This window comes from Chaetodon auriga, chromosome 18, assembly GCF_051107435.1.
Source record: "Chaetodon auriga isolate fChaAug3 chromosome 18, fChaAug3.hap1, whole genome shotgun sequence".
Classification (NCBI taxonomy): Eukaryota; Metazoa; Chordata; class Actinopteri; order Chaetodontiformes; family Chaetodontidae; genus Chaetodon; species Chaetodon auriga.
Window position 1 is genome coordinate 4,862,212 of NC_135091.1, and position 26,523 is coordinate 4,888,734.

The following is a 26,523-nucleotide window of genomic DNA, read 5'->3' on the forward strand; positions in this document are numbered from 1 at the left end:
AAGAGGGAGTCAAGGAGGCTGTCTGCGTCAAAGTGGAGCAGACCTCACTAAACTGAGGAGGGGGTTTAAGGCTGTACCTGTGCTAAAACTATATAACAGGTTGGGTCGATGAAGGGATGCTTTAGCTCATCTTTAAACAGGCTGAGAACGCCTGGTTCGATGTAATTACAATGAGTGTGAAACGAAAAGCCGTCTGACAGTCACTTGGTGTTCCTGAATGTCCACAGGGTGTGTGTTCCCGCCTCGAGGAAGGTGTGTGTAATGAGCCACATTCCGGCAACTTACTGCAGGTCTGCCACCATAAATTGACATCCCTACAGGAAAGGATGTCAGCCTGTCAAGCCCAGAAAGAAAGCTCACCAGGACTGGTCACAGATCTACCAGCTCTGGAGGTCAGGTCCATTAAGTAAACTGACCCGCTGAATCATGTCCAAGATCTCTGAAAGTTTTTGTTCCATATTCATTCTGCGTTAATGTAAAAAGACATTTCCTAACATTCAGCCACCTGTATTATCTTTCTGTCATTCGCTCCACTTTTCAGGCTTTGCTACAAGAAGCAACAAACATAGAAAAAGACGTTTTACAGATTGTAACACTCAAGGACTCCATCACAGCCAGTTCCACGGCGGAGGCCCAGGCCAGCTTCCCCCAGCAAGTCAGCATCCACCAAAACCACCAGAGGGCACTGGAGAGCAACATCAGACAAAATCTGCCACCGCTCACAGAAAACGGCAACCAGAGAGCTCAACAAGTGGAGGAAGAGGTCTCCTTTGTTCGGACGGCACTGAACGACGTGGCTGAAACTTTGGGCAGTCTGTGTGAGAACTGTGAAGTGTTGCCTGATATCAGCCAGCTCAAACAGGAGTGGAACACAATACAGGTATTGTTAAAGATCCTAGAAAATGTCGCTTTATCCCTTACTAAGTTCATGGATTTGCCCGTCTGTCCACACTCCTATGATAAACACAGTCTCATCAGAGAAGCATTTATCTCTCTCTCTCTCTCTCTCTCTCAGGATTGTCATACCAGGCTGACAGATTTGGCATCAAGAGTTAACGACCTGCAGAAGACAGCAGAGTCGAGCATCACTCAAGGAGCGCTACCTGCAGGTGTCGTTTTGACCGTTGATGCAGTTGCTAAAGACCTTGACAGGTACTTTGCCTCGTTCTCATTTCAAAACAGAGAAGTCACATTCAAACTGATTAATCATCCAAATGTCTCTCGCTCTCTCTCTGTTGCCGTAGCCTCTGGTCCATTTTCCTACAGAAGAAGCAGAAGTGTGCTGAAAACACTGTGAACAGGGTGAGACAGGTCATCAGCCAGCTGCACAAGTGGAGCCAAGCAGAACGAGCCGAACCATCATCACCCAGCCAGGTAAAATACACCAACGTGTCTACACGTGTGTCTGTTAATCCACTGATTCAAACTCAAAATATTAGCAGATATCCACTCTTATGTAACAAGCTTAAAGCCAAAAGGTACGTGTGCTCGAGTTGAACCAGCCCTTGATGACGTTTTCTGTTGCTTCATGCTTAACATAAGTTCAGGACAGTGAGTAGCTGCCATGAATGCAATAAACCTCAATCCAACACCGTTTCACCTGCACTTTGTGTAAATACCAAGACCATTACCTTTTGCTATCTGTCTTAGGACAAAAAACTCTGATTTCTGGACCCAGCAGGACTCATTTCCTTAAGCGGTTCTTAAAATGCCACAGTTCCATCCCTTAAATCACACTCGGAGGGGAAGGGGTGAACATTGAAGTCGTCACAGGGAGGATGTGGCTGAATTTCATAAAGATTTGCTCTTTGGATTTACAAAAGATCATTAACATGTTGTGACTCATTTTTCCGTCAGTCTTATGTCGGTCACAGCCAAAAACTCTGAAAGCTTAACTCAACAGCGCTGATCCTGTTTTGCCAGTCGTCTTTCTGATGATCTTTTGTTTGTTCAAGTACAGTAATTATACTAACGTCTATGAAATAATTATTAATGGTAAAATGCAAAATGATGCACCTTTTCAGCTCGTATATCCAACCATTGTGTCAGCTTGGTAGTTTAAGGGACTCATAACTGACTGCTATGTGTTGTGTAGCTCGACTGCTACTGGATTGACTGCCGTAACATGATGTACAGACATTCATAGAGGTCAGAGGATGAACCCTAATGACTTTGATGATCCCATGATTTTTCATCTGGCACCACCAGCAGATCAGAATATTCACTTGTCCTGTGAGATCTCTCTCCATTTACCGGTTGGTTTGGCGCAAAATTTTGTGCCAAGGTCTTTTTTTGACTTTATGCTTTTTGGTCTCGTAGGCGGCTCTGGATGAGGGTTTGCAGCTTCAACGAGCTCTTCGTGAAGAACTCTCAGAACGAGACTTTCTGCTAAACTGTCTGGGAGCAGAAGTGACAGAGAACCTGAAGAGAAGTGCTTCAGATGCACTCAGTGAAAGCACTCCTGCACTTGAAACCTTCACTAAATGCCTGGTGAGTTGTACTTGTATCGTACCATTCAATGTGATAATGATGATGGTATAAGGATTTTGTGGTTGATATTTTTATTAAATTTAATAGGTTTCACAGGTCAGTCACGATCGTTGTGACAGAGATGCTGAAGAAAATGCATCATATTTAGCTTCACCTGATAAAACTACAGCCGTGTGTCCCCCTGCGTCTCCGTCCCTTTTTGCAACAGACAACAAGGGAAACTCTGAAAGTGATCAAAAAGGCCAAATGAAAATTAAAGGCCCTCTGGAAACGGTCAAAGAAGAATCTGAGCAGTTAACTCCAGTTCCTCCAAAAATAAGCCGAGATATGAGCCGAGATAAAGTGTTCACGATAGTGCTGGACGTGGAGCCGCCTGGGTTTCAGCCACAGCACCTGCAGCAAAGGGAAAAGGTTGAAGCCAACAGTCAAGATCTCCTCACATGTTCACAGGGAGCAGAGCTCTGTGATGCAAAGCTCGCAGAAGTTTCAAGTTTAGGGTTTCCTGAGAAGAAATCTGGACTTTGTACAACATTAATCCACCCTGAGTCAGGTGAGACGCACCTGAAAATCCATGGTTTAAAGAGTCTTGCATTAAATGAGTCTCGAGTGGCAGACTCACTGCCAGAAAACCCTCTGGCGTTAGTAAGTACTGAGTTAGAGGAGGTAAAATCTCCCAAATTATCATGCAAAGAAAAGTCAGAAGCCTGTGAATTAATGCACAATGGCCTGTCGAGTTCCTCTAAATCCTGCACCAGTGTTGTTGAGTGGCAGCTCACTGGTGCACATGCAGCAGAAACGTCATGTCCGGATGTCAAACAAGAGTTGACAGATCGCTGTGACGGTGAAGAGCAAACAATGAGCTCAGTCTTGTTCTCTGTGGAGGGAGATGCATCGACTGAACCACAGATACCTGCCAGTGACAATAAACAGCTGACTGTTGATGACGCGGCACGGAGCGCAGACGCAGGACATTCTGAGGTGGCAGAGGGAGAAAACACAGAAGAAGCAAGTGACCCTGAATGCACCGAACTTTCAAAAGTGCCAGAAAGACGAGACAACGCTGCACTGCCAGTACAAGAAAGTGAATCACTGGAGGACACACAGGTAGAGGTTACTTTTTGGCTTATGACCCCTCTAAAGAAAACAAAGTCTACAACTAGTGAACATATTTTTGCTTGTTCTATTTGAGTAGTTTTTCGAGGCCTGCAGAGGTCAAATTATCCAGTAAAACATCCAAAAATTAGAGGAAAATCTGAAAATGTATCCTCTTAATCATCATGCGACCCCTCCAATTTACCTTGTTACCCCACCAGGTATGAAAGTATGACGTGTTTTTAAGTATTTTGGGGACATTTTAGCAAACACTAGTAGTGGAGAGCTGATAGGAAATGAGAAGGCGCAGAGACAGTGGGAGGACATGCAGCAAAGGTCCTAGCTGGACTCAGATAAGGTCCATCTCGGCCACCAGGATGTCTCATAAAAGTTCCTGATATGCAGTATGACGTAATAAAATGCTGAAAAATGGCTGCTCTCCATCTTTTGCAATCATTACAGCCTAATTAAATTAAAATTTACTTGAATTTGAATAGTGGGGCAAATGTTTGTCACTCTTTCCCAGGCTAAACACAGTCCTTGGTTTCCTAAGTTCCACTTATTAAATGGCCTTTTTTGACATTTGCAAACCATTCTTCTTCTCTTCTCTTACCTTCCAACCCAGAGAGGTTGAATGTTCAGTGAATTTTGTGCATTTCTGACATTTTGCAAGTGTTATTTTATCCTAAATTGCCTTTCAGTATATTTACTCCCCCCACCATTTGGCATTTGAATCTCCGAACATTTTCCAAAGACGAGGCATACAGTTTTAGCATTCATGTTTTTAGGGAACATTCCTCATCTTCATCTCATCAAAGACCTATTAACACCATTTCAGAAAAGATCCCTCGTCAGCTGAGTCTGCTGTAGCTCCCAAGACATGAAGGATGAAGTGAATGCAGAAAATGCAAAAATAAGGACGATGAGGCAGAAATATGAGTCTATAGACAGCAAGGCTTTCTTTTCACCGACATCCAAAAAAATCAAGTAAATACCTACAGTCACTGCCAGGAGGAAGAAATTAAAGCTTAAGAGAGTTTCCTGAAAGAGAGGAAAGAAGTGCTGTTAGTACTTTGCTGCTGTTAATACTGTTTGCCTTCTGCCTGGTAACTGTCAATATCTGCAGGGACGGTTCAGTGCAGTGCCTCGCCAGCACCCTTTACTTTGGCACTTATATCATCAGGGAGCGTCTCAAAACCAAACTCTACGTGCCACCTAACAGAAGACCGCTTTCATGTCGAGCTCTTCAGTTTCTAGATATGTCTGATCGTACAAGCCACAGTCCTCAGAGGAAGTGATGAACTTCTCCAGAGATAACCTGTCATTACTGTGAGTAATGACAGCGTACCTTCTCCCTGTAAACGGCACAGCCCTAAAATGTTCCTCCGAATACCAAAATATTCCTGTTTAAGAAGCCGCTAACTGGCTTTTTGGCTTTTTTGAGTATTTTTGAGAATTTGTTCACGATTCAGAGGTCAGTTGCAAAAAATTAAGAATTAAAAAATAAGAGATTACAGATATTTGGGTGCACTTCCTCCTATTTCTTACACTGATATGGTGCTCAGAAACTCAAAGTGTGCAGTTTACCCAACCTGTGATTCAAATGTGTGAGATAATGCTAAAACTCCAGCATCTGAATGTTTGCACCACTTTTGAGAAAGAGGTATTTGTAAGCCAAACTTGACCTAAACAGTAAAAGTCATTCTTCCTTATACTGTTTTTTCCGACAGCGAATCAGATTCCTCAAATCCTCCACACGCTCCACCTGCACCCTGCGACAAGACACACCTTTGCTCATGTCTCAAATATGTCAAAAGCCTCCTCCCCCGTTCGCAGTCCAGTAGCTCAGCAGTTCATGTCATGTTTTAGTGTTTCCCTGTCTAACCACATCATAACAGATCAATTATTTCTGTAAAGAGTAAAGGAGGCTGCCCTTTGTAGGCGAATAGACTTGAATCCTTCCTTCCCTCGGGGCAGACTGCTCCCTACTCGGGCACATTCTTCTGCTAACTGCACTGACTCGCCAGGCTGCCATGAACTTAGTAATATTCACCAGCGTGGAGCAGGGAAAGAACAGGAAGCTCTGTTATTATCTGCGGACAAACAAGGAGAAGAAGGAGGTTAAAATGTGACACCACCCCTGTCTTCTGTGTCTGTAGCATCAGATCCAGGAAAGCATGGAGCCTGAGAGGACAGCGCCGGCTTTGGCAGCTGATCTGCAGGCCGGGGAGACAACGGGTGGATCACCAGAGTCCTGTGGACACGAGTGCAGCATGCAGGATATTTTGTCTGAGATCCAGAGCTTGGTGGAAAAAAGTAACATAATAAATGTAAGTATCAGCTGGGTTTAATGCACCTCTTTCAATAATGTGGCTCTACTGCAAGTTTGCCACATGACAAAAAGTCGCTGTGGGTTAATAGACTGATGAATTCACTATGAATTCACTGTTTGTGGCACGGATGTGTTTTCTGTAGTTGCACACAGTATGTTTAATGAACACTTTAAATGATTTTAAATAGAACTGCATGGCTTCAAGTGTCCAGAAAGGGCAGGAGGTCAGTTCTAATTGCAATAAACAGTGGACAGATAAGAGTGGCAGTGTTTTGATTGATGTTTGTTTATTCCCATGATGCTGCTGACGAGAAGGTCCACAGGAAGGACCTGTGAGACACAACGATTTCCTGCAGAGTCATTAGTGGGTGCAATTGCTGAAAGTATGCAGTCTGTGACTTGGACATCCAAATTTGCTGTTTATTTTTGGAAAAACTATTCATCATGTCGACGTGTATTAACCTTGAGAAAGATGGAAACCAAGCAAACTAAGCTTGAAAGAAAGATGCAGCTCAGTCGCTTCTGGTGTCCTTGGTGGTCATTTTGTAAATAAATTCTCTTAAGCCTGCAGTTAGACTCATAGTTTGTAGACAGGAAAGCAGAAGTCAGGGTTTTATTAATCAACTGATCTTGATAATAATTGTCAGATTAATTGACATGCAGAGCTTTAACAAGATATTTCATAAATAGTTTACCCTTTATTTTTATTTGGATTATTTTTACCTTTTAGCGGACTCCACACATTGATTTGAATTGGTACCTGAAGTCCTCCCCTGGTGAACCAGAGATTCGACTAATACGAACTGTCCAGAAAGTTCTGGCATGTCGCTATCAAGCAGCACAACTCGATGTCTCTGCAATGGCCAAACAACTGCAGGAGGCAGAGGTACTGCATGCACTTCTGTTCATCATGATTACCGTCATGGCACATGTACTTTGTACCAACTTCTGTATGACAAGAGCTTCATTCTGGTGTGATTGACCTCTTTTGAATTAAATAAAATATAAACCTATATCTTTAACATCCGACCTATTGTTGCAACAATCGATATCTGTACAAAAATGTCAAATCTTTGTTCTCTGTAGGACTACAGGTGCTGTGTGCAGGAGCAAGTGGCTGCCGTGAAAAGCACGAGCGCTGCCAGGATTTGTGACCCAGATCTCTTAAAAAGTGTTGAAGGACAGTGGAGCGCTGCACTGCTGGATGCCTCCGCCACAGTGCAGGTCAAAGCAGCACAGCTGGATCAGGTCAAACAGTATCACAAACAGATGAAGATCATCAGAGCTTTCTTAGAGGTTCTAGCTGATGAGAAGGACAAAATGAGCTTGTAAGTGATCCTTTCTGGTTAACAGAATCATTACTTAATCGTATTTGTTTGTGTATCTTATGCATTTTACTTTCTTATTCTTTTGTGATGGATTTGCCAGAAATACTTTGGGAAGCAGTGCCCTTCAAGCTGACAAACTCCATGCCCTGCTGAAAACCATGGTGCAGAAAAAACCCATGATGGAAGAGCTCCTCCACCTAAGTAGCCAGTTGTCAGTCCACTTGAGCGACGCTGAAAGTTCAGGTGCTCTTCTTGCCCATCTTGGAGATGTTCAGGAGCAATGGAGGCTTTTAGAAGGAAGTATCAAAAGAGCTCTGCAGCACGCCTCGAGCTCCACCTCTCAGTCCTCTCTTCTGATTCAAGAGAGCGAGCAGCTTCAGGACAAGCTTGAAGCTCTTCAGAAATCCAGCTTTCAAAGCCATGACAGCAAAAGCGCTTTAGAACTTTTTTGTCTAACCACAGACCTAAAACTGTACAACCAGCTTTATCTGCACTTGCAGTCCCAGTCAGACGCTCTTGTCAACTTCTCTCTGGGTCAGAAAGAGAAGGATGAGATCAAGCATACTCTTCAGAAACTGGTGTCCTTGCTAAATGACACCAAGAGCAAACTTGACACTTCCACGTACAGCAGTGGAGGCATTTCTTCAGCTAAGATCAACAAGAAATTGCAAGACTTGATCATGTGGGGGAAGCAGGCAGAAAACCACATCTCTGTTGGGAAAAAGTTAGCTCTTTTCCCAGAGGAGGCTCGTATTCAGATTGCTGAGATGAAGAAATTTCAGACTGATATTTGGTCTCGAAGGTCCAAGATGCAAGCAGAAGTTGAGCAGATGAAAGATATAGCCCCTGATACGGAAAAGGAGGAAAGTGACCAAGTACTGAAGACAGTAGAAGATCTGTACGAAGCCATTGCTGACAGCTTGGATCATGTTCTTGATACCATGAAGAAAAATCTACAGGACAGGGAGAAACTGTTATGCCAGCTCTCTAGCATGGATGCCTGGCTAGCAGAAACGCAAGCTAAAAGAGACCCCTGCGCCCATGTTGACAATGTCTCCAAAACTGACATCAGAAAGCTGGAGAGTGAACTGAGAAGTCACAAGTCAGCCACAATGGAGGTAGAGAGACAACTGAAACTGGTGGAAGCAATGACAGAAAGTTGCAGGGAAGTAGCTGTAGGGTTGAGTCCAGGAGAGAGCCGCTACCTTGTCAACAGACTGTCAGGCCTTTGGACAGAATTAGATGGATTGCTAGCCCATGAGAAAGCAACCAGCTGGGAATTAGAAGAGCTGATTCACGAGAGAACCTCTTCAGATGCGGAGTTATCAACCGTCCAGGCTAGTTTACAGCAAATTTCCACCGATCTGAAGCAGCAGCGGTTCCCTTTAACACTGGAAACCCTTTCAACAATTGATCATTGGAAGCACATGCTAATGGAGCATCAGTGTGAAGTACAAGAGCTTCAGCACTGCCAGGAGGCCAAGAGAAGCGCCCTGCTGTGCACCATCGGGGAACTGCAAGACCAGTGCAAAGCTCTTAGTGTTAATGCCTTTGAGCAAGACAAATATCTGCACCTGAGGAGACAAATGGAGGAATCTAGGGACATTGCCAAACAGCAAATCCAGCGTGCCAAAGATAAAACAATCAGTTTAGGTGAGAGATTCAGACTGTGCCAAACGCTCTTGGTTGAACTTCCTTTGGTAAAGACGCAGTGTCAAGAAGCAGCAGACCAGTTGGAGGCCATAGCTCAGGAGCTGTACCCATCTGAACTTGAATCAGAGAGGCAAAGGATTCGCCGCACTGTGGAAACTTTGGTCTCCTGGGAGTATTCTGTCACGGATGATATCAAAAGCCTTGAGGCCAAGCTTCTGTTGGGTCTGCGTTTTTCCTCTGAACTTCCTGCCTTAATGGAGCTTTTCCAAAGAACAAAAGTGGAGCTGGAGGGAGCGGAACCAGTGAATCCAGATGAAAAAGCTGTAGATATTGCACTACGAAGGTATTGGGTTCTTTGGAGAAATATGGAGTCTGGCATGAGAGTGCTGGAAGGTCTGGCACGGAAAGAAAAAACTAACCTCAAGAACTACAAGGAACTTTACTCTCTCAGGGATGCAACCAAGCACCAGTGCCACTTACGAATGGTAAGCTGAAATGTTCGAGGCTAATCCAGCCTACTTTTAATACATAATTAATACTTTTGTGTGTTGTTTCTCCAAAAATTATGCTTGATCATGTAATGTGTATTCAACAGGAGAGTTTATCCCAGGCTAGAGAATCCTTGAAGGATTACCAGTGGGCCGCTCAGGGAGCAATAGGCTTCCTTCATAATGCTGAAGCCACCTTCTTATCAGCTCCTGGAGGGTTTTTGGACTGCACCGAGGAACAAAGACAGACTCAGCAGGCTCTAGAAGCTCTTGAAGATGGATTTCAGGCTCACATCAACCACCTTACAGAACTGTTGCCCCAGCAACCCTGCCTGTCCCGCCCAAAGACTGAGCAGCTCCACATCACCATCCTCAGTCAGCTGTTGGTGGGAAGAGCCACACTGGAGGCCCAAGCCCAGCTCAGACTGGAGACCTTGCAGAGGTACTAGCTGTTCTCATCTCACTGAAGTGTAGATATCACATTGTTGTCATTATTTATGTTCTTTCTCGTTCATCATTTCAAGAAATTAAAAAAAACTTAAAGGACAAATTTCTCACAGGTGTGAAATAAGGCAGCAAAGCCACAGGAAGTATCATGAAGACATACGTCAGCGTCTTTCAGGGCTTGAAGCCAAACTTTCAGAATGTGCTGCAGAACAGGTGACGTCATATGACAGGTGTGTCGCCCAGCAAACACGAGCTGAGGTGGGTCTGATGCAGCATTATTTTTCTGATGATTAGTAAATGTTTCTGCATGCATGAGTTACAATTAGTGCTTATTAGCAAATGGGGAACGTGGTAACCAACTCACAGCATTAGCATGTTAGCATTGTCATTGTGAGTTAGCATGCTGATGTTAGCGTTTAGCTATTGAAACACCTCTTTGCCTATGTGCAGCCTCACAGAGCTGCTAGCATGGCTGCAGATTGAGCCTGGTTTTTAGTTGTTTGGAGTACCACATGTACCTGGACCACTGTTACAGGAATGCACTGGACATGTTGATCAACGTAAGGTACATGTAGAAGGAATTACTGCCTGATTCAGACTTTCTTTGAACTTCATTTAATCTCCTCATAAAGCTTCTGATGGAGGATCTTCGCAGCCTCGCTGGTAGGATAGAAGAACTGAGAGCTGGATGTCCAATGCAGGGCTGTGGGGTTGGAAAGGACGGCGAGCTGGGCGCCCTCTGGAGGCGGTGGGCATCATTACGACGTGGTATCGGCCTCCTGATGGCGCACACAGAGCAGAGAGGAGAGGAATGGAAGGATATTACTACTAGTGTGAGTTTTACCAATAGCAAAAACAACAAAAATAAAACAGATCAGACAGATGTTGGAAATGCGTTGTTTTATTTATTTCCCTCAGTCCTGAACTGTTTAAATCCTGGTTCAAACCTGCACCTTTGTTTTGAAAAGTACTGTAAAAATAAAGATCGATATTATTATTAAAATAATAATTCCAATTTGTTTAGATGAAGCAGTGTTGCAGCTTTTTGGCCAGTCTTCAGGCTGATGTTCCCGACTCCTCCGCCATGAGCTTCACTCAGGAGGAGCCCCAGGAGCTTCTGGCTCAGGCTGAGATGCACCAGGCCGGGCTGGAGCAGGAGCAGCAGGCCTTAGCCTCCCTGGAGCATCGACTGGAGCACGCCCTGAGCTTATCTAGCTCCCAGGATCTCATCGGTCCTGGACCTGTTGGCAAAACACTAGTGAAGATCCAAGAGAATGTCAGGAGGTGGGATTTGATTAATCTACATGTGGAAAGTGATGACTCATTAATGTCAGACATGCTGAGATGATCCTGTTCTCCACAGCTTAAGAGAGAGGAACCAGCTGGTGGTAGCTGCAGCCCAGGCAGAGGAGAGAGAGAGGCAGCAAGTCCAGCAGGTGATAGGAGAGGTGGAGCAACACATGTCTGCCATTCTGCCCTCACTGGAAGCCTGTTCAGACCCACGCAAACAAAAGGTCAGCCTCCTTTTTTGTGCTTCATTGTCTGAGCTTGAAAACTGGAGCTTGAGATTTGTAAGCAGGCAGTTGAAGAAGACATGCATGAGGAAAGTGATGACACAGACAGAAACTTAAGTGTCTTTCAATCTGTTTTCCTCAAACATGTTTGGTTATTTACTGGTGATCAAATGGTGTTTTTAAGTTAAGTTTTATGTTATGTTTATTCACGGCGCCAGTGAGAAATATAAATTGTGTTGACCAGCTTGTTTTCACAGCTACAGGACACATGTAGCTTCAATAATTAGACAGTAAGGGGTCTTTTCAAGTCGGGGTCAGTCTCGTGTGAAAAGTCAGCAGGACGGTAATAGTTTACTACCAGTCATCTCTCTTTTAAAGCGCTCTGAACTTGTGAGGGGCTGCTGTAAGCTTACCGTCAACCTTAAACTGGAAAATGAGTTAAACAAATTTGTGAATGGCTCAAAGTTTGACCTCATCTTGCATATCTCCTGTCCTTTTCACGCATTTCCACACTGACAGGAGCTCAGAAAGGATTTGTCCTCCCAGCAAGCCAAACTCAAGCGTATCGTGGAAGGTGTGCAGAGCCGATATTCTGAGATACCACCTGATATCAGCAGAAGGCTACAAGAAGTTCAGCTGTGTCTGCAAAGAGAAGAGGAGAAGGTAACAGGAAACAGAACTGAATCCATCCTCGGTGTCATCTCATCTCCCACCAAAACTTTGCATATATTTCTAAATGTTTGTATGTGTGGTCGTCCTACAGCTCACTGAGACGAGCGGCCCAGTTAGGAAGCTGGGTAATCAAGTGGTGGAGTTGACTTCTGGTCTGGAGAAAGTGAAAATGTTACTGGAGCAAAGGAGTCCAACAGTGAATGAAGCGCAAAATGTGCTCAAGGTGTGTGTTGATTCATGTGTGTCTGTGTGGATGTCCGTTGATCTGCTGATGGGCACAAGTTTCCATATTCTTCATTGATGTCTTGATGTTGTAAGTTTGTTTAAACTTTATTTTTCTTGGAAGTCAATCACTCTTTTTTTAAAAGTGGTTGATAAAATATACCACTTTTGAATTAGTTTTGTTGCCATCACTCAGTTTGAGGTAAAGGCTGCCTGCCACCAATAGTAGCTTCTGCTAGCTATTTTAGCTATTGTGCAAATCTATGTAGGCTATATGAAGAAGCTACAGCGCAGCAGGCTAGCAAAAAGTTTCCAGTACGAAGGAGAGCGCAACTTAACCTCGTCTGACAAGACAGCTGGAACAAATCCTCTCAAACAGTCACTGTTTCCAGAGAGATGATGACAATCCAGGATTACACTGACGCTCCGACATGCTTCATACTGTTTGTTCTGCAGCATGTGTGGGACGAGCTGGATGCATGGCACAGCGGCATGATGCTCCTGGAGAACGAGGTGCAGGATCTTGCGGAGGAGCATCCGGATCGAGCCCAGCTACTCATGGACCGACTCACCCAACCGCTGCAGCTCTACCAAAACACAGCGCAGATGGCAGAGCAGCGCACCGCCTTCCTCAGCAAGGTCAGGCACGCTCTGTCACCTTTGCACTGTGCTGTATTGTAACACACGGAGCAGGAACCATGCTCTGTGTCTTGAAAAGGCGCTTCATCGCAGCTGCATCAATTTGGAAAGTGGCCTCTAAAAATCGGTTTATAAAACTTCTGCTTTCGTATATTTTGTACACTCCTTTGTCAGATCCCCGCCTGTCTTCAGGAGTTTGAAGGCATTGTGTACGGCTCCACCTGCTGGTTAGACGAGGCCCAGTCGTGGCTCGGTGCTTCCTGCTCGTTCACAACAGCCAGAACCCTCCAGAATCATGCAAACTCCCTGCAGGTCAGAGATACCAAGTAACCAGCAAACAAAAGTTTATTTTCATGTTATTCTTGTGTGTGTTTAAAACCAACATTATTATGCGGTTCACTTGATGAACTTCATTTTAAATCCCGAACTGCAGCTGGTGCTGGACGACTCTGAGAGGATCAGACACGCCCTGCAGGACTTCAGGCCAGTCCTGGATGAGATCTCTGCAGTGTGCGACATGAGCGCTCAGGAGGAGACGCTGGACCAGAATGACCAACAAGTCCACAAAATGCAACGCACCATCGTGGAGCCGCTGGAGCAGCTGCTGCAGGCTGTTGTTGTAAGAATTTAGAAAGAGGAAATCCAGAAATTTCAGGTTGTTTGACACCCTGAAAAAGCAGCAGGTGCACACAACAAAAGAATTGAACCAGGGATATTGTTGCAGCATGGTGTGCATGGAGGAGGCCCCACTTAATCTAAAATTAACACAAATGCAACCAGTAGCATCTTGAAAGTGCGTTGTATTTGATCAACAAGACCGTTTTTATATTCTTGTACACGCAGCATGTGAATTGTTCTTCATCATAAAAGTCCAGTCACTGAAAAAGTTGCTGGAAATCTTCACCTCAGGTGGTGGAGGCGATGGAAGCGGAGCTGAAGACTCTGGAGAAGAACGTCCCGAAGATCAGAGCCATTCTGTCCTCCATGGACAACTCGGACATCACTCTGACAGAGCATCTTCACAACCGACAGGTGACACAGCACATAGCTAGGCACACATGGAACATGCAGACAGTAGTAAAAATATCTTAAACGTAACATCTTCTTTCTCTACGTCCACTAAAATACAGCACTGACTTCAAAGTGTTCGAAATGAAAAGAGGACTCGTGGACCGTTGTGTAAGATCAAATGTCAGAGGAAGTCACTCAGTTAATCCAGTTTTTCCGTTTCAACCTGAAGGTGATCCTGGCCAACATGCAGTCGATGCGGCGGACGCTGGAGGAGATGGAGAGATGCAAAGGAGAGCTTCACCTCCCTCAGGGAGCAGAGGAGAACCTGCTGGTCTTCTCCAGAGCCAGACTGCTCCTGCAGCCCCTCGAGGAGCTGGAACAACTCACGCAGCAACAAGCCGTGCTGCTGGAGGTACAGCATGAAGTGCAGATGGAAAAAATAATTGGTTTGATTCGTTATTGTTGAAGAGCAGCGAGGTTCGACAGACGGTGTTTCATGAGTGAGTCATAGCACCTGCGTTGTTGGTATTACTTCACATTGAACTGAGGGTTAAATTAAGCAAGAGGTCGTGTTTCTTGTTAGCCTAAGTAAGTTTTAGCTTTATGTAATGTTTCTTCACACTCGAAGAAGAAGCAGCGTTTATCACCTTTTGTCACTTTTCACGCTCTCCCTCTGTTTTTCTTGTCTCTTTGACGAACACAGAACAAGATCAGTGACGAGCTGTGCTTCGCCATGGTCTCTGACGCTCCTGAAGAAGTACAGCAGCTGGACAGGTCGGCACACTTCGTCCAGGTAATAATGACCACGATCATAACAAGGTCCAATTCACCGTCAGCTGAAACAACAACGCAAGTGTGACGTTTGAATTAAACAGCTGGAATGATTTGTGGAGTTAAACCAATTAAAAATGTCCTCTTTAATCGTTTTATTCTGACATGTTGTAGCAGCAAACTGATTATTGTTGTTTTTTGGGGAATTATTCAATCCGTGCCCTCCTGTACATACCCAGAACAATCATCTGCACTCAGCCCGGCTCATCTCAGCACAGCTTTTGGTTTCCAGGTTGAGACAGCAAATAGCAATTAAATAAATATTTATTTCCTAGGTACGAACTGCCTATTATGAATCTTCCCCAAAAAACGAACAATCCTTTTTGCTCATTAAATTAGCATGCGTTCCTCCACTAGACTCCATTAGTCAAGCCTTTTTCTTGTCACTCAGTATATTTAAACAGTGAAATTGCTTCATTGAATATGCTGAAAATCACATTTGTCAGGTTCCACGTTAAATAAAAACATAACTAGTGCTAAATACAGCAGAAATTAGTGTGTGGCTGCTAATGGAGTCGTGGTGGCATCCGTCCTGACAAATAATCCCTCTTCTCACCACCCCGCCTTAGCATCACATTAAGGAAAAGGTCAACTGAGCTACGAGGAGTCAACAGAAAGTCAATTTGCTGTTCCACTTTCCTTGAAATAACAGTTTTGATCATAACATTCACCCTTATCACTAAAAGCAGGAGGCTTTTGAGGTGTCTAATTCAGAGGAAGAGGAGGATGAGGAGAACGAGAGTTGTCACTCGTCGTCCTCTGACACACTAACATGCAGTCTTCCCGAGGTAAATCTGAGAAATAATTACAGCTGAGGGGAGCATGATTCTGGGTTCCTCCTTTAGTTTGGGTTTCATTCCAAAATGTCACATTAATCAGTGTAAAAGCTGATGTCATTAACACTTTATTATTAAAAATTGCTGAATTTAACATGCAAATCATCACACATTTAAGACCTGACAAGAAATCTAATAAATACACAAACTAATTTAATGAGTTTTGGAGTGAAACTCAACATTTCTTGGGCTCTTTTTTCTTGTGTTTTTCCTCCTTTCTTCATATTTTGATCCACTTCATAATTTCCAGCTGTAATATTATGTCTTTTTCCTGTGTTGTGGAGGATTTCAGCAGATTCTCGCATGTTTAGATGAAGCTTTATCAGGCAGGATGTCCTGTTACCTCATGAATCTACTCTGGCACTGTCAGAAGCAGCTGCTCGAAATATGTTGCACACACACACACGCACAGACACACAATGAGAACGGCATGCCTACCTGCGTGTGTGTGTGTGTGTGCATATAAATGATCTGATCAATTTGTCAGGACCCAGAGGAGACACTCAACTCGTCTGATGTGCAGAGTGAGGATACTGCTGAAATCAAGCCGCTCTCAGAAGCTCAGGTAGATTCTGTTCTTCATTTCAGAGGCTGGATTTATCTGAGATGTTCAGCACATTTGTTTTGAATCCTTAACTTTCAATTTTTTTCTTTCGTACTATTTAGTCAGCCTCGTATGGATAAATTGATGTACTTTTAATTCAAAGAGGTGTCCGTCCTCGTCTGTTTTCTGTAAATCTTAATCTTGTCTTCCAGACACTGCACAGCCTGGCTGGAAAGTTTTCTTCTGGAATGGAGACGAGCTCAGAAGTTGCTGAGTCTGAGCTTTTATCTGTGAAGTTTGGCCTTGATACAAAAGAGTCCAAAGCTCATGTTAGCGAAGCATTGAGCCCTGAAACTGTGACAGCTGGGTCAGTCCTCGCTGCAGCTGAAGACCAGTTCTCTGCTGCTGCTGCTGCTGCTTCCCTGGACCGGCACCGATCACCAGCACATGAAACCCTCGTCCCCGACCCTCAGACGACATCCCTTCAGGCAGCAGCTGCAGCGGAAGACACAAGACTGATTCCTGCGAGACCTGTAACTCCGCTCACTGCCACAAGAGCATCAGCTGAGTTTATAGAAGAGGGAGACAAAGACCTGTCTTTGTCCACAGCTCTGGTAAGTTTGTGAGCAAGAATAGAGGCGCCCTTTAAGATAAGATAAGACTTTATTGATCCCACTCTGGGGATATTTAGTGGTTACAGCCAGCAAGAATAAAAAGGAGAGGTAGAAGAAGAACAAATTAAAATCAACTTTATATTATATACAAAAAGATTATGAAAATAATATTGTCTTCTGACGATTTCCTACAAATGTTCAACTTTTTAAAAGCTTGATTCACGTGTTAAATTTACACTGATTAGGCCTTAACGTGAGTCATGTCTAATCTGATGCTTCTTTATGTGACATTCAATTAAACCACAATAGAAACGATAAGAAAATGGCGTTGAAGTAACCTGATTTCCGTTGCTTGTTTTCAACGTCCAGGATGCTCCTAACGTGTTAAAGGAGCAAAATGAAGACGGCACCAGTCAGAGCAGTTTGCTGGAAGGATCCCAGGAGTCGCCTGAGGTGATAATCAGGTAAAAGACACATTGAAATTGATGATTCACCCACAAGTAATTAGCTTACCGTAGACTCAGACATGTTGTGTGGTCCCCTAGCTCGACTGGACATGAAGAGGACGACGAGCAGCTGAGGTGGAGCCGACTTCATGCCCAGATCTCTCAGAAACTGACCACTTTGCAAAAAGTTAAGGAGGAGCAGCAAACTCTGATCAGCTCAGAGGACGGAGGGACCCACGAAAAGGTGGGAAGGAACAACAGCATAGTTTCTTATTTTAGGATGGTTGAGGCATTCTGACTGTTTTTAAAAGAAAAGTTGAGCGTGGGAGTAGATGTGATGTGGGTGAGCGGTGAGGTGGGACCACAGCAAAATGATTTCTAAGTGGATGCTAGGCTACCATCTCCACCATCATCACATCTGTTTCCAGGGCAACGGTGGGCTAAACCTTTGGCAAACAGGTACTGCAGTGAAGGAGGAGGAGGAGGAAGAGCTGGTTTTGTCTCTGCTCCTTCCAGTTTGAGAGGTTTCTAGTGTTCTGTAATTAGGGGGAGAAATAGAAAGAATCATGAAAAATCTACGGTGTTATTGGCCGGAATTGATGGAGAATTATGTTACTTATGTCAGAAAGTGAAGGTTTGTCCTGGTAGGAACATGAATGAATGAACGTACCCTGACCGATGAGTCCCTCCATGCACCCTGCAGAACTTGTCTCTGTTTTCGTTCAGGTTCCAGAAAGGGAACTGGTCCCGACCGGATCTGCCTCTGCTGTCCTGCAGCGGACACATGAGTCCATCACCAGGCTGAGACAGATAGTACGTACAGCACACCTGTGCGTTTGACATGGTTTTAAAGAAATGCTTTGATGGTTAGCCTCACTCACTGCGAACATGTCATATGAATGTGTTTAGCGTTGGCTGACAGCGATCACCGTGTGTGTGTGTGTGTGTGTGGTTGATTCCCAGGTGAGCTCTGCAGGTGGTTCACATCCAGGTGCGAATGAGGAGTTGTACCAGGCTGCCCGGAGGGTCCTCCTCTGTCTGGACGCCTTGACGGACCTTCTGTTGACCCCTGGTGGTGAAAATGACCCCCAGCTAAGGCTGCTGCAGCAGGAGGTGACTGCATGCGACAGAATAACCAACATAATTGCACATTTTGGTGGCCCTGTATTATTTAATCTGCTGTATTTAAATAAAGGCAGAAGGCATTAAAACTTCTGTAAACCTTTTCTTCCTCTTCTGTTTTTGCTTCTCTGTGTTTCCTGCGCAGTGTGTATCGACTGAGCTGGTGACTCTGGCTGAGCTGTTGCGTAAAGTGGAGTCAGAGGCCAGATCTGCATCCTCGTGGGAAGAACCAGAAGCTCTCCGCTGTTTGACCTCCCTTCAGGACGGCCTACGCACGGTCCAGGCGGTCTTCACCTCATCCCACAATCAGCTCTTTGAACATCAGGGCATCGCACTTCAACATCAGGTTTGAAATACAGATCAGTTCAGGATATTCCAGGAATACATTATGCCCTTTTTCACACCTCCTAGTGATAATTACCATTCACCAAATCAACCGACTTTTAACAAACTTTAGCTTTTTGCGCAGCTTTGGATCTGATTCATTATTATGTTTAATGGCTGTAGAAATTTGAAGTCCTTGTACTTATATTTCCATTTTTCCATTGTATTTTTTTCTAGCTCATCCTTCTGCTCCACTACACTTCAGAAGGGAATAATGCAGTTTTTACTCTACTACATTTATTTCACTGATACCGCTGCAAGCTTCTTTGTATGTTTTGTGTGTGAAATTTAAACCTGCAGTCAGTCAATGAAATTTGATGTCCATGCATCAATAATAATAATGAATAATAATGTAAAATTGATCCCTGCTGCACAGTGACTACTACTACTTTATCTAATGTAATTACATCTTGATCATTTCTTTATTTTCTCTGAAGTAAAATGTTAAATGCAGGACTTTCACTTTGTGGTATTCGTACTTAAATCAATGATCTGAATATTGTTTCCACCTCTGCTCTGAAACAGGAGTTCTCCTCCAACCTGCTGTGTATTTTGGACGAGTTTGAACTGGGGCCAAGTGAGATATTCCCCAGTATAAAGGATGCTCCCAGTTTGGAGGTAACCAGTGCTTTTCAGCTTTTTTGTGTGTGTATTTGTTCACGTTTTACGATGTATTTATATGTACACTGGTAGGAAATGCTGTGTCTAAGACATTCTACTTAACTCTCATAACAACAATATTACATCCATGAAAGGCCCTAATGGGAGAGCTGTTATCAAAAAGCTAAAATTTCAACTATTTAAAGGTCATAACTGCTGCATTATGATTTCTCATTTTAATGACTTGTGGGGAAATGCAAAAACAGCCGCTAAAAACAAGAGAAAGCAATGAAATGGGAGAAATGTTGCATAAAATAAGCAAAATTAACTGCCAGCAGAACAAGACTTTTAAAACGAGTAAATATACCTCGTGTCAAAGAATCCACAGTTATCTTAACAGCAGTGCAGCCAGACTAGAAACAAACACGTTCATCTGGACACACAAAGAAATTCTGCCTTCAACAAATCAGTTTTGTTCTTCTTCTTTAAAAAAGTGAAATTCTCAAACATAAGTGCTGGTAAGAAGATACATTTTGCATAAAACAAGCACAACTAGCCTAAATTTAAGATATTTCTTTTTTGCTTTTTGTGTATCATAATGGGCAATATTTCGGTTCTCCTAAGAAAAACATATAATTCCCACTAAAATATGGCTTTGTCTACACACCTAGCATTAAAAAAAAAAGCAGTTAATCAGCCCTGATTCGAGACTCATATCAAAGTAGGGGCGATGCAGGATCTGCGTTTCAAAAGTTAACAGTATTTTCCTTAAACTTTGTGCTTTTCCTGCATCTCTCAGCAGTGTGTGCTGGGCAGACATCTGAGGGAGAGTCCAGGGGAAAAAGCCAAGCTACAGCAAACCTCCCGCTCCTTGCTTCAGGGGATAACTCGCCTCCTGGAACTGGGTGAAGAATGCATAAGAGGAGGGCAGATGAGCCGGGTTCACAGCGGCAGCCGACTTCAAGACGCTCTCTGCAGACGCAAGGTATCTCACTGTGCTTTCAACAAGTTCTTCAACAGGCAGAGGAAGCCCAGGTTTAAGATAGGCACCTTCCCAAGAGTGCGCAGAAGCCTCTTGATGCTTTTCAAAGAGGCGTCCAGTGTTAAAACAACTTAAGACGAGGAATGATTAGACTTAACGTGAAGACATTCAGACCTCAGTCACATTCAGCGTCCGGTTTTACCTTTGCTTACTCATCAGTCCTGTGTTGCAATTACTCCATTTCCCTTCTGGTCTCTTGGTGATCCAGAAGCTCCTGCAGGTCCTCGGGTCTCAGCTGGCCTTTGTGCAGCATCTGTTCCAACGTGAGCCAGAAGCACTCAGGTGTCAAGAGGATGAGCGGGTGCAGCTGGAAGCCAGAGCCAAAGCTTTGCAGCAACAGGCTCTGGAACAGGAAGTGGCTTCTCAAAGGAGGATCCAGGTTTGTAGTGCACATTTGCTGAGGGCCATATGAACTCATACATAAGCAAAAGTGAATTTTCTGGCGGGATAATTTCTCGTGTTGGCCGTTTGTGCTGACACGTGAAAAGTTCAAACTGATGAGTGAGGTTATGGTTGGACCTGCTGCAGGAGTGGACCCGGTGGGAGGATAATTGTGGTGGACTGAGCAGGCTGCTGGATGATCTGGAAGCCTTCATCAGCAGCAGGGAACCAGAGGGAGACGATGAGGAGTTAGTGCAGCGCCGACGTGTTGGCTGCCAGGTGAGCTCCGTCACACTGCACGTCATCTCACCCCTTCTTTTAGTTTGTTTTCACTTGTTGCATCTCCTCAGCTTCATGCACCTCCTTTAATCAGGTTTGCTTTGCCTCTCTCTCTTTCCCTGCTATAATAAGTTTGCAATATAATGTCGCAGCCAAAATGCAGGATTATTTGTCCACTGTGTAACTGTTGAGTTTCCTGCGTGCCTTCAACAGCCTGTAGAGAACATGCCTGAACTACTGTGTGTAGGTTTAATTTCATATAACGGTGAAGTAAGCAGTTAGCAGTGGTAGCATTATTTTTTGAGAAAAGGCTTGTTTTTTGGGCTGATTGTGAGAGACTGACAGATTTAAGGTTCACTGTTTGAGGTAATGCACTTAATAAAAACATCAAATAAAGAACATGGCAGCAGAATGAAAGTCTGAGTGTGAAACTGTTTTGGTGTGGACTTCTTCCTGGAAAGGATATAAAGAATAATTGGTTGTGTTCTGCCTGAACAAGTAATGAAAGCCAGACTGAGCACCGTGGTGGTGGGCACACTGATGATTACCCCGTCATGAATCCTTCTCTTTTCTTTTGGACCATTTTGTCTCTTTTGAACTCCTCTCTTTCCTTTGATGGTGTCTATAGTTTCTCAGATGGCATCGGGCAGATTGGGTGTCTTTTCTCTGTTCACTCTTCTGACAAACTCCTTAAATCACCACTTTACATTACAGCTGCTCCACGCTGTCAAATATGAGTGTTGATTTGTCCTGTCAAGAGAAATCTCGCTGAGATTGATGTAAACTCGGCATAAGCACTGCTGCTTCTCCTCTTCACCCAGCGAACGTTGGTCCAGCTGGATGAGAGCAGAGCCGCTTTAGGACTGCTCCTGGATCAGAGGAAGGCGCTGCAGGCCGAGCCAGAGTTTGCTGCCACAGTCAGTCATGCAGGAGGCGCCCTGGAGCTGCGATGGCAGAGCGCCTACAGGCGGACAGAGCAGGAGATTCAACGCTGCCGAGATATCCAGGACAGCTGGGCCAGGTGGGAAATACCAAACTTACGTTAAAAAAAAAAAAAAAAAGGAAGGAAGCTCTCTGCAGTAGAAGACTTTATCTATCTGTGTGGAACAACCACATCAGTGAACAGATTCTGAGTAAAGTCAATTCCTGCACACACGCCAAAGTTGCTGGTTACTCCAGAGCCTTTAAAGGTGTACCAAGTCCTTATTCTGTACGTATGTTAAAATATACAACAGCCATATATTCTCATTTCATGAGGATCACCAGCATGTGATGAGTAAAGAGAGCACTGTGAGAGCACGAATTTTTCATCTCAACAATCTGTTTTGCACAAGTATAACTTTTTATTTCCAGTTCTTTTCATCTCCTCTTGGAGAATGATGGAGGCTGCAGTGAAAAATGTTAATGGGAGCTTTGGTTGCTTACTGGGTCGAATTCTTTAGCCGTGAGGCCCATTTAGAGACGGAGAAAAGCTTGAGCTCACATCCATCACAGCGTGAAATCTCAAAGGGCTCGATAAGACTTTTTAGAGGCCTTGTGCTGCTGCATTAGGTTTTGGTTATATTCAGAGAAATTCCCTGTGATTTAGTCTGTAAATGTGAGGGATGAATTCATAAATTACACTGTCATGTAAATCCATGGCACCACAACAGATTAAACACATGCCAACCCTCTGCAGTGTTAGACCCATACCTGAGCCGTTAACTCAGTCTTTGTTCAGCAGCATGTTCTGCTTCACTGGATGATCTATCTCTCTCATCCTCCTCACAGGTTCCAGACTAACTTTGCCTCGGTCAGTGAATGGCTGATTGGTGCCAGCAAACACCTGAAGACTTGGTCTAACCTGGCCGACTCGCCTGACCTGAACCAGGAGTGTATCCATGACCATCTGATCGAGCTGCTGGTAACTCTTTCACATCTGCATCTGCATCAACAGATGCTGACTGTTGTCCAGTCTGGCTTCGTCACCCAGGGAAAACACGTTTTTTCAAACCTTGAAAGCAGCATAAATCTGCAGGAGAAAGTTTCAGTTTTAAAATATATTTGTCCGTTTCACATGACTGAATAGGTCTCCTGAAGTGAACCACTCCAGCTTCATTGACATGAAATCAAAGAAAAATAGCATCATGTTAGAAACCGACAGCACTCATATTACTGACAGTCAGGAACTGTTGAAGACAGAGAAATTTCTTATGGACGTCACATGAATTTGAAACTCAGGCAGCAGTTTAAAACACATCAGTCACACATGATGACATGGATCCAACTGCTTCCACCAGGACTTCTCCATGGAGACTGAATCCATGTCAGTGAAGAGGGAGTCCGCATCCAGAGGAGCCAGCCAGCTGCTCCACCTGAGGGAAGGCGATTGTCCCGGACTGAGAGCTCAACTCGCCCAGCTGGAGGTCGACTGGAGCCGGCTGACCTCTGACCTGTCCAAGATACAAGAGCGGCTGCAGCAGGTACAGCATTCCCAAAGAGCTTTCGCCGTCTGCTGGAGAAAAAACACAGAACCACACGAGGAAAGGTTCCACTGTGGTGTGATTATCTGAAATGATTGAACGGTCACAGTGATCTCCAGCCTTCAGCACATTTTTTAGTGGCTCTGTTTTTCTAAATTTTGGACAAAACGTCCTATAAATTTGACTGTTTTCCAGTCCTCCAATGAATTTAAACGCAATGATCCAAATTCCATGGAAGTGCTGTTACTTTTCAAAGATAATTAGGCATTGAGGAATCCCCTCCCGTGAAGGGGAGTGTACACCCTGTTGAAATCAGCTTCGGGGTGATTGAGGACAGGGAATTTGGGAGGACTTGAAAAGAAGGTGAAGGACACTTTTTAATTTTTCCTCACCATTTATCACCAGTGAAAAGAACCAGATATTCTGCATTATAATGACCACAGGTTTGTCTGGCAGAGGGTTCATTTTGATGTCTTACGCTTTGGCAATAACCTCTGGAGAGGATGAAAAGATCTTATCTACCAAAGACAGAGGAATTTAGACAGGAGTCAGATAACACCACTGATGCAGTGAAAAAGGTAGAAAGTTAAAATCACTTTTTCTCCGTCGTGTCTGTTAGCGGCTGCTGGCAGCATGGCCGCCGGGGAAGCTGCTGTCTGACCTGGAGGACTGGATGAAGAAGCTGGAGACTCGGATGAACCAGGAGAAAGAAACGGTCCTCAAGGTCAAAGATGCCGCTCAGATCACTGAAGGCCTGCAGCAGTACCAGGTACCAATACCTCCACTGTCCACTTTCTCCTGTGCAACTCATTCAACAGTGGTTCTGTCTCTATTTCAGCGTCAGTGCCTTTGTTTTGTGTAGTATGCAGATGCAGGCGAAGACCACCAACCCGCTCTGTGTTGAGTGTTTGCATTGGTTTCTCTGTATGTTCTTTCTCAGGAGTTAAAGGCAGGCATGGTCAACGGGCAGCTCCTCCTTGATTTCCTGTGCCAGTCTGGGCCTCGGGTGACGGGAGGGGACGTCCAGGCTCTTCGCTCTGAACATACAAAGTTTGCAGAGACACTTGGCGCCCTCAAGCTGCAGTGGCTTCATCTTCAGAGAGAGCTGGAGAGCCAGGTCTGTGTTTCAGCTACGAACGTACAGTAGAGTCTGAAGGGAAATGATCCAACAAACCTTCTCTCTATTATTTTCTGTTCTGATATTTTTATTAAAACTATGTTGAGCTGGCCAGTGATTCATGTAATCACTGGAATCCATTAATCAAACCATAAATCTAATCCAGTTTATGCCAGCAGCGGTGGAAAAAGCTTGCGCTGCATGACTCTCCAAACTCACTCAAAGAAACGTAACTTTTCATTTATGGCTTTTATTTCTACACATGAATCAGCCACTGTTTGGCTTTGTGCCCCCCCCAGATTCGTGAGGCTGAACAGATGCATCACACTTGTGCAGGCAGAGAGAGGCGGTTACAGCGTCTTCGTGTCTGGATAGAGCAGCACAAAAAGCAGCTGAGTCAGACGAAACATCCCACCGGTCAAACTCTGGCTCGTAAGGCTCTGCTGGAGCTGGAGGTACAAAAACACCGTGTTACCAGGTGAACGTTTGAACTGTCTCCCTTGCTGCTGTCTTCTGATCTGCTTTGTTTTTCTTCCAGGCCGTTGTGGGCAGAGTGAGGGAGGTGGCCGCGGCTTTGCAGGAGTTGAAAGCCACACGAGTGCATGCTGGAAAGGAAGAGGGTCACCCCTGTGATATCGCCTTCTCTGGCCGGACAGAGAGCGTCTGTCACGCTTGTGGGGATCTTAGACAGCAGGTAAAAACACATCTGTTAAGACATGGAAACATTAGTGCCAGAAGAAAGTGAATTAAAGTTATTTATCTCGACATTTAAGATGACTTTTCAAATAAACTGCAAACATGGCATTTCTAAATTTTAAAATCCAGACCTTGTGTCTCATAAATAACCAGATCTGTTGTTTCATGCGTGTCTATTTTTGTATGAATATTGGCTCAAATGATGAGGCAGTTGTTTTAGTTTTCAGCCTCTCCAGTTTTGATTTACTTCCATCTCCCTCATCAACCCTCTTTCCAGCTGCAGCTGATTCAATTGAAATGCAGTCATGAACTGACTGTACAATACCTGCCCAGCATCAAACAGCAGACAAATGCTAGCTAGTGAACATAGTGGAGCACACAGCAGGCTGAAGAGCCCGTCTTAATTATTTAGTGTGAAAAGAAGAGTGAATATTTGACTTTCAGTGTGTGGTGGCCAGGAACAAGACTCCAAATAAAGACTAAGGTTGCTCCTGATGTAAAATAGGCATATAAAGTTAATAATACTGGATGCTAACACATTAGCCATAGTAACTGTTTGCTAACACTTTGGCCATGGCATCACCAAACAGCATCCTGTCTTCTTCTGTGCTAATTTGCAGATGGAAGCTCTGAGACCAGCTCTGCAACAGACTGTGGAGGAGTGGGAACGCTTTGAGAGAGATCTGAGGGAGGTTTCTCTGCACACCACTAGGGTGCACTGTGCTCTGCAGCATCAGCCTCTGCTCTCACTAAAGCAGGCAGACGGATACATGGACCTCCTCCAGGTGAGCAAAAGCACTGATCATTATGTACACATGTGCACATAACTGCTTTCCAGCTACAGGTTGTATTTTGTTGTGATGGTCTACAAGCAGCCCTGAAAGAGCCAGTTGTAAATGCATGATGTTAAAAGCGCTTCCATCTAGTGTTGACAGATTCAGTAAAGGTGTGGCGTTCATGGACGCCAAGCTCTCCGTACTTGCCAGGCACTGTGCTCAGATTTTGGGAACGAAAATGCACCTCTGAAGTGAAAATATGAAAGTAGTTTTTCATGTGCAGCTACTCCAGGAGCAGGCTGGAAAAGGGGAAGAGGTTTGGGCATCTGTGGACAAATCCTATCGGTCTCTTGTGAAGACTCTTTGCCGTGGAACAGCTCAGGCTCTGCATGATCAAATGGAAGGAGAGCGCAAACGGTAAGTGGCCTGAAATGACCAAAACAGAATCAACAGAATACTGAAGTGTAATCGCAGTAACATGCAGTACATTTATGGATTGTCAGTC

At 44.4% G+C, this 26,523-nt stretch overlaps 1 protein-coding gene across 1 annotated transcript in view; it reads left to right on the forward strand.

Annotated features, from left to right (window-relative positions):
* The window catches only part of syne2a (spectrin repeat containing, nuclear envelope 2a), a 74,451-nt gene that overhangs the window by 24,648 nt on the left and 23,280 nt on the right, over positions 1-26,523 (forward strand). Inside the window, exons 43-86 of the mRNA XM_076756908.1 lie at positions 228-392; positions 542-880; positions 1,016-1,152; positions 1,245-1,374; positions 2,320-2,490; positions 3,373-3,594; positions 5,742-5,912; positions 6,645-6,800; positions 7,001-7,242; positions 7,343-9,380; positions 9,491-9,825; positions 9,944-10,088; positions 10,463-10,663; positions 10,855-11,114; positions 11,194-11,344; positions 11,864-12,007; positions 12,108-12,239; positions 12,695-12,877; positions 13,052-13,189; positions 13,311-13,496; positions 13,787-13,909; positions 14,118-14,300; positions 14,592-14,681; positions 15,406-15,507; positions 16,043-16,120; positions 16,312-16,713; positions 17,083-17,177; positions 17,259-17,403; positions 17,886-17,972; positions 18,123-18,272; positions 18,427-18,627; positions 19,191-19,283; positions 20,065-20,250; positions 20,516-20,686; positions 20,836-20,967; positions 21,789-21,988; positions 22,738-22,870; positions 23,247-23,429; positions 24,049-24,198; positions 24,370-24,546; positions 24,846-25,001; positions 25,085-25,240; positions 25,863-26,027; positions 26,302-26,435. Coding sequence (XP_076613023.1) covers positions 228-392; positions 542-880; positions 1,016-1,152; positions 1,245-1,374; positions 2,320-2,490; positions 3,373-3,594; positions 5,742-5,912; positions 6,645-6,800; positions 7,001-7,242; positions 7,343-9,380; positions 9,491-9,825; positions 9,944-10,088; positions 10,463-10,663; positions 10,855-11,114; positions 11,194-11,344; positions 11,864-12,007; positions 12,108-12,239; positions 12,695-12,877; positions 13,052-13,189; positions 13,311-13,496; positions 13,787-13,909; positions 14,118-14,300; positions 14,592-14,681; positions 15,406-15,507; positions 16,043-16,120; positions 16,312-16,713; positions 17,083-17,177; positions 17,259-17,403; positions 17,886-17,972; positions 18,123-18,272; positions 18,427-18,627; positions 19,191-19,283; positions 20,065-20,250; positions 20,516-20,686; positions 20,836-20,967; positions 21,789-21,988; positions 22,738-22,870; positions 23,247-23,429; positions 24,049-24,198; positions 24,370-24,546; positions 24,846-25,001; positions 25,085-25,240; positions 25,863-26,027; positions 26,302-26,435 — 9,338 coding nt within the window. The remainder of the gene's footprint in view (positions 1-227; positions 393-541; positions 881-1,015; positions 1,153-1,244; positions 1,375-2,319; positions 2,491-3,372; positions 3,595-5,741; positions 5,913-6,644; positions 6,801-7,000; positions 7,243-7,342; positions 9,381-9,490; positions 9,826-9,943; positions 10,089-10,462; positions 10,664-10,854; positions 11,115-11,193; positions 11,345-11,863; positions 12,008-12,107; positions 12,240-12,694; positions 12,878-13,051; positions 13,190-13,310; positions 13,497-13,786; positions 13,910-14,117; positions 14,301-14,591; positions 14,682-15,405; positions 15,508-16,042; positions 16,121-16,311; positions 16,714-17,082; positions 17,178-17,258; positions 17,404-17,885; positions 17,973-18,122; positions 18,273-18,426; positions 18,628-19,190; positions 19,284-20,064; positions 20,251-20,515; positions 20,687-20,835; positions 20,968-21,788; positions 21,989-22,737; positions 22,871-23,246; positions 23,430-24,048; positions 24,199-24,369; positions 24,547-24,845; positions 25,002-25,084; positions 25,241-25,862; positions 26,028-26,301; positions 26,436-26,523) is intronic.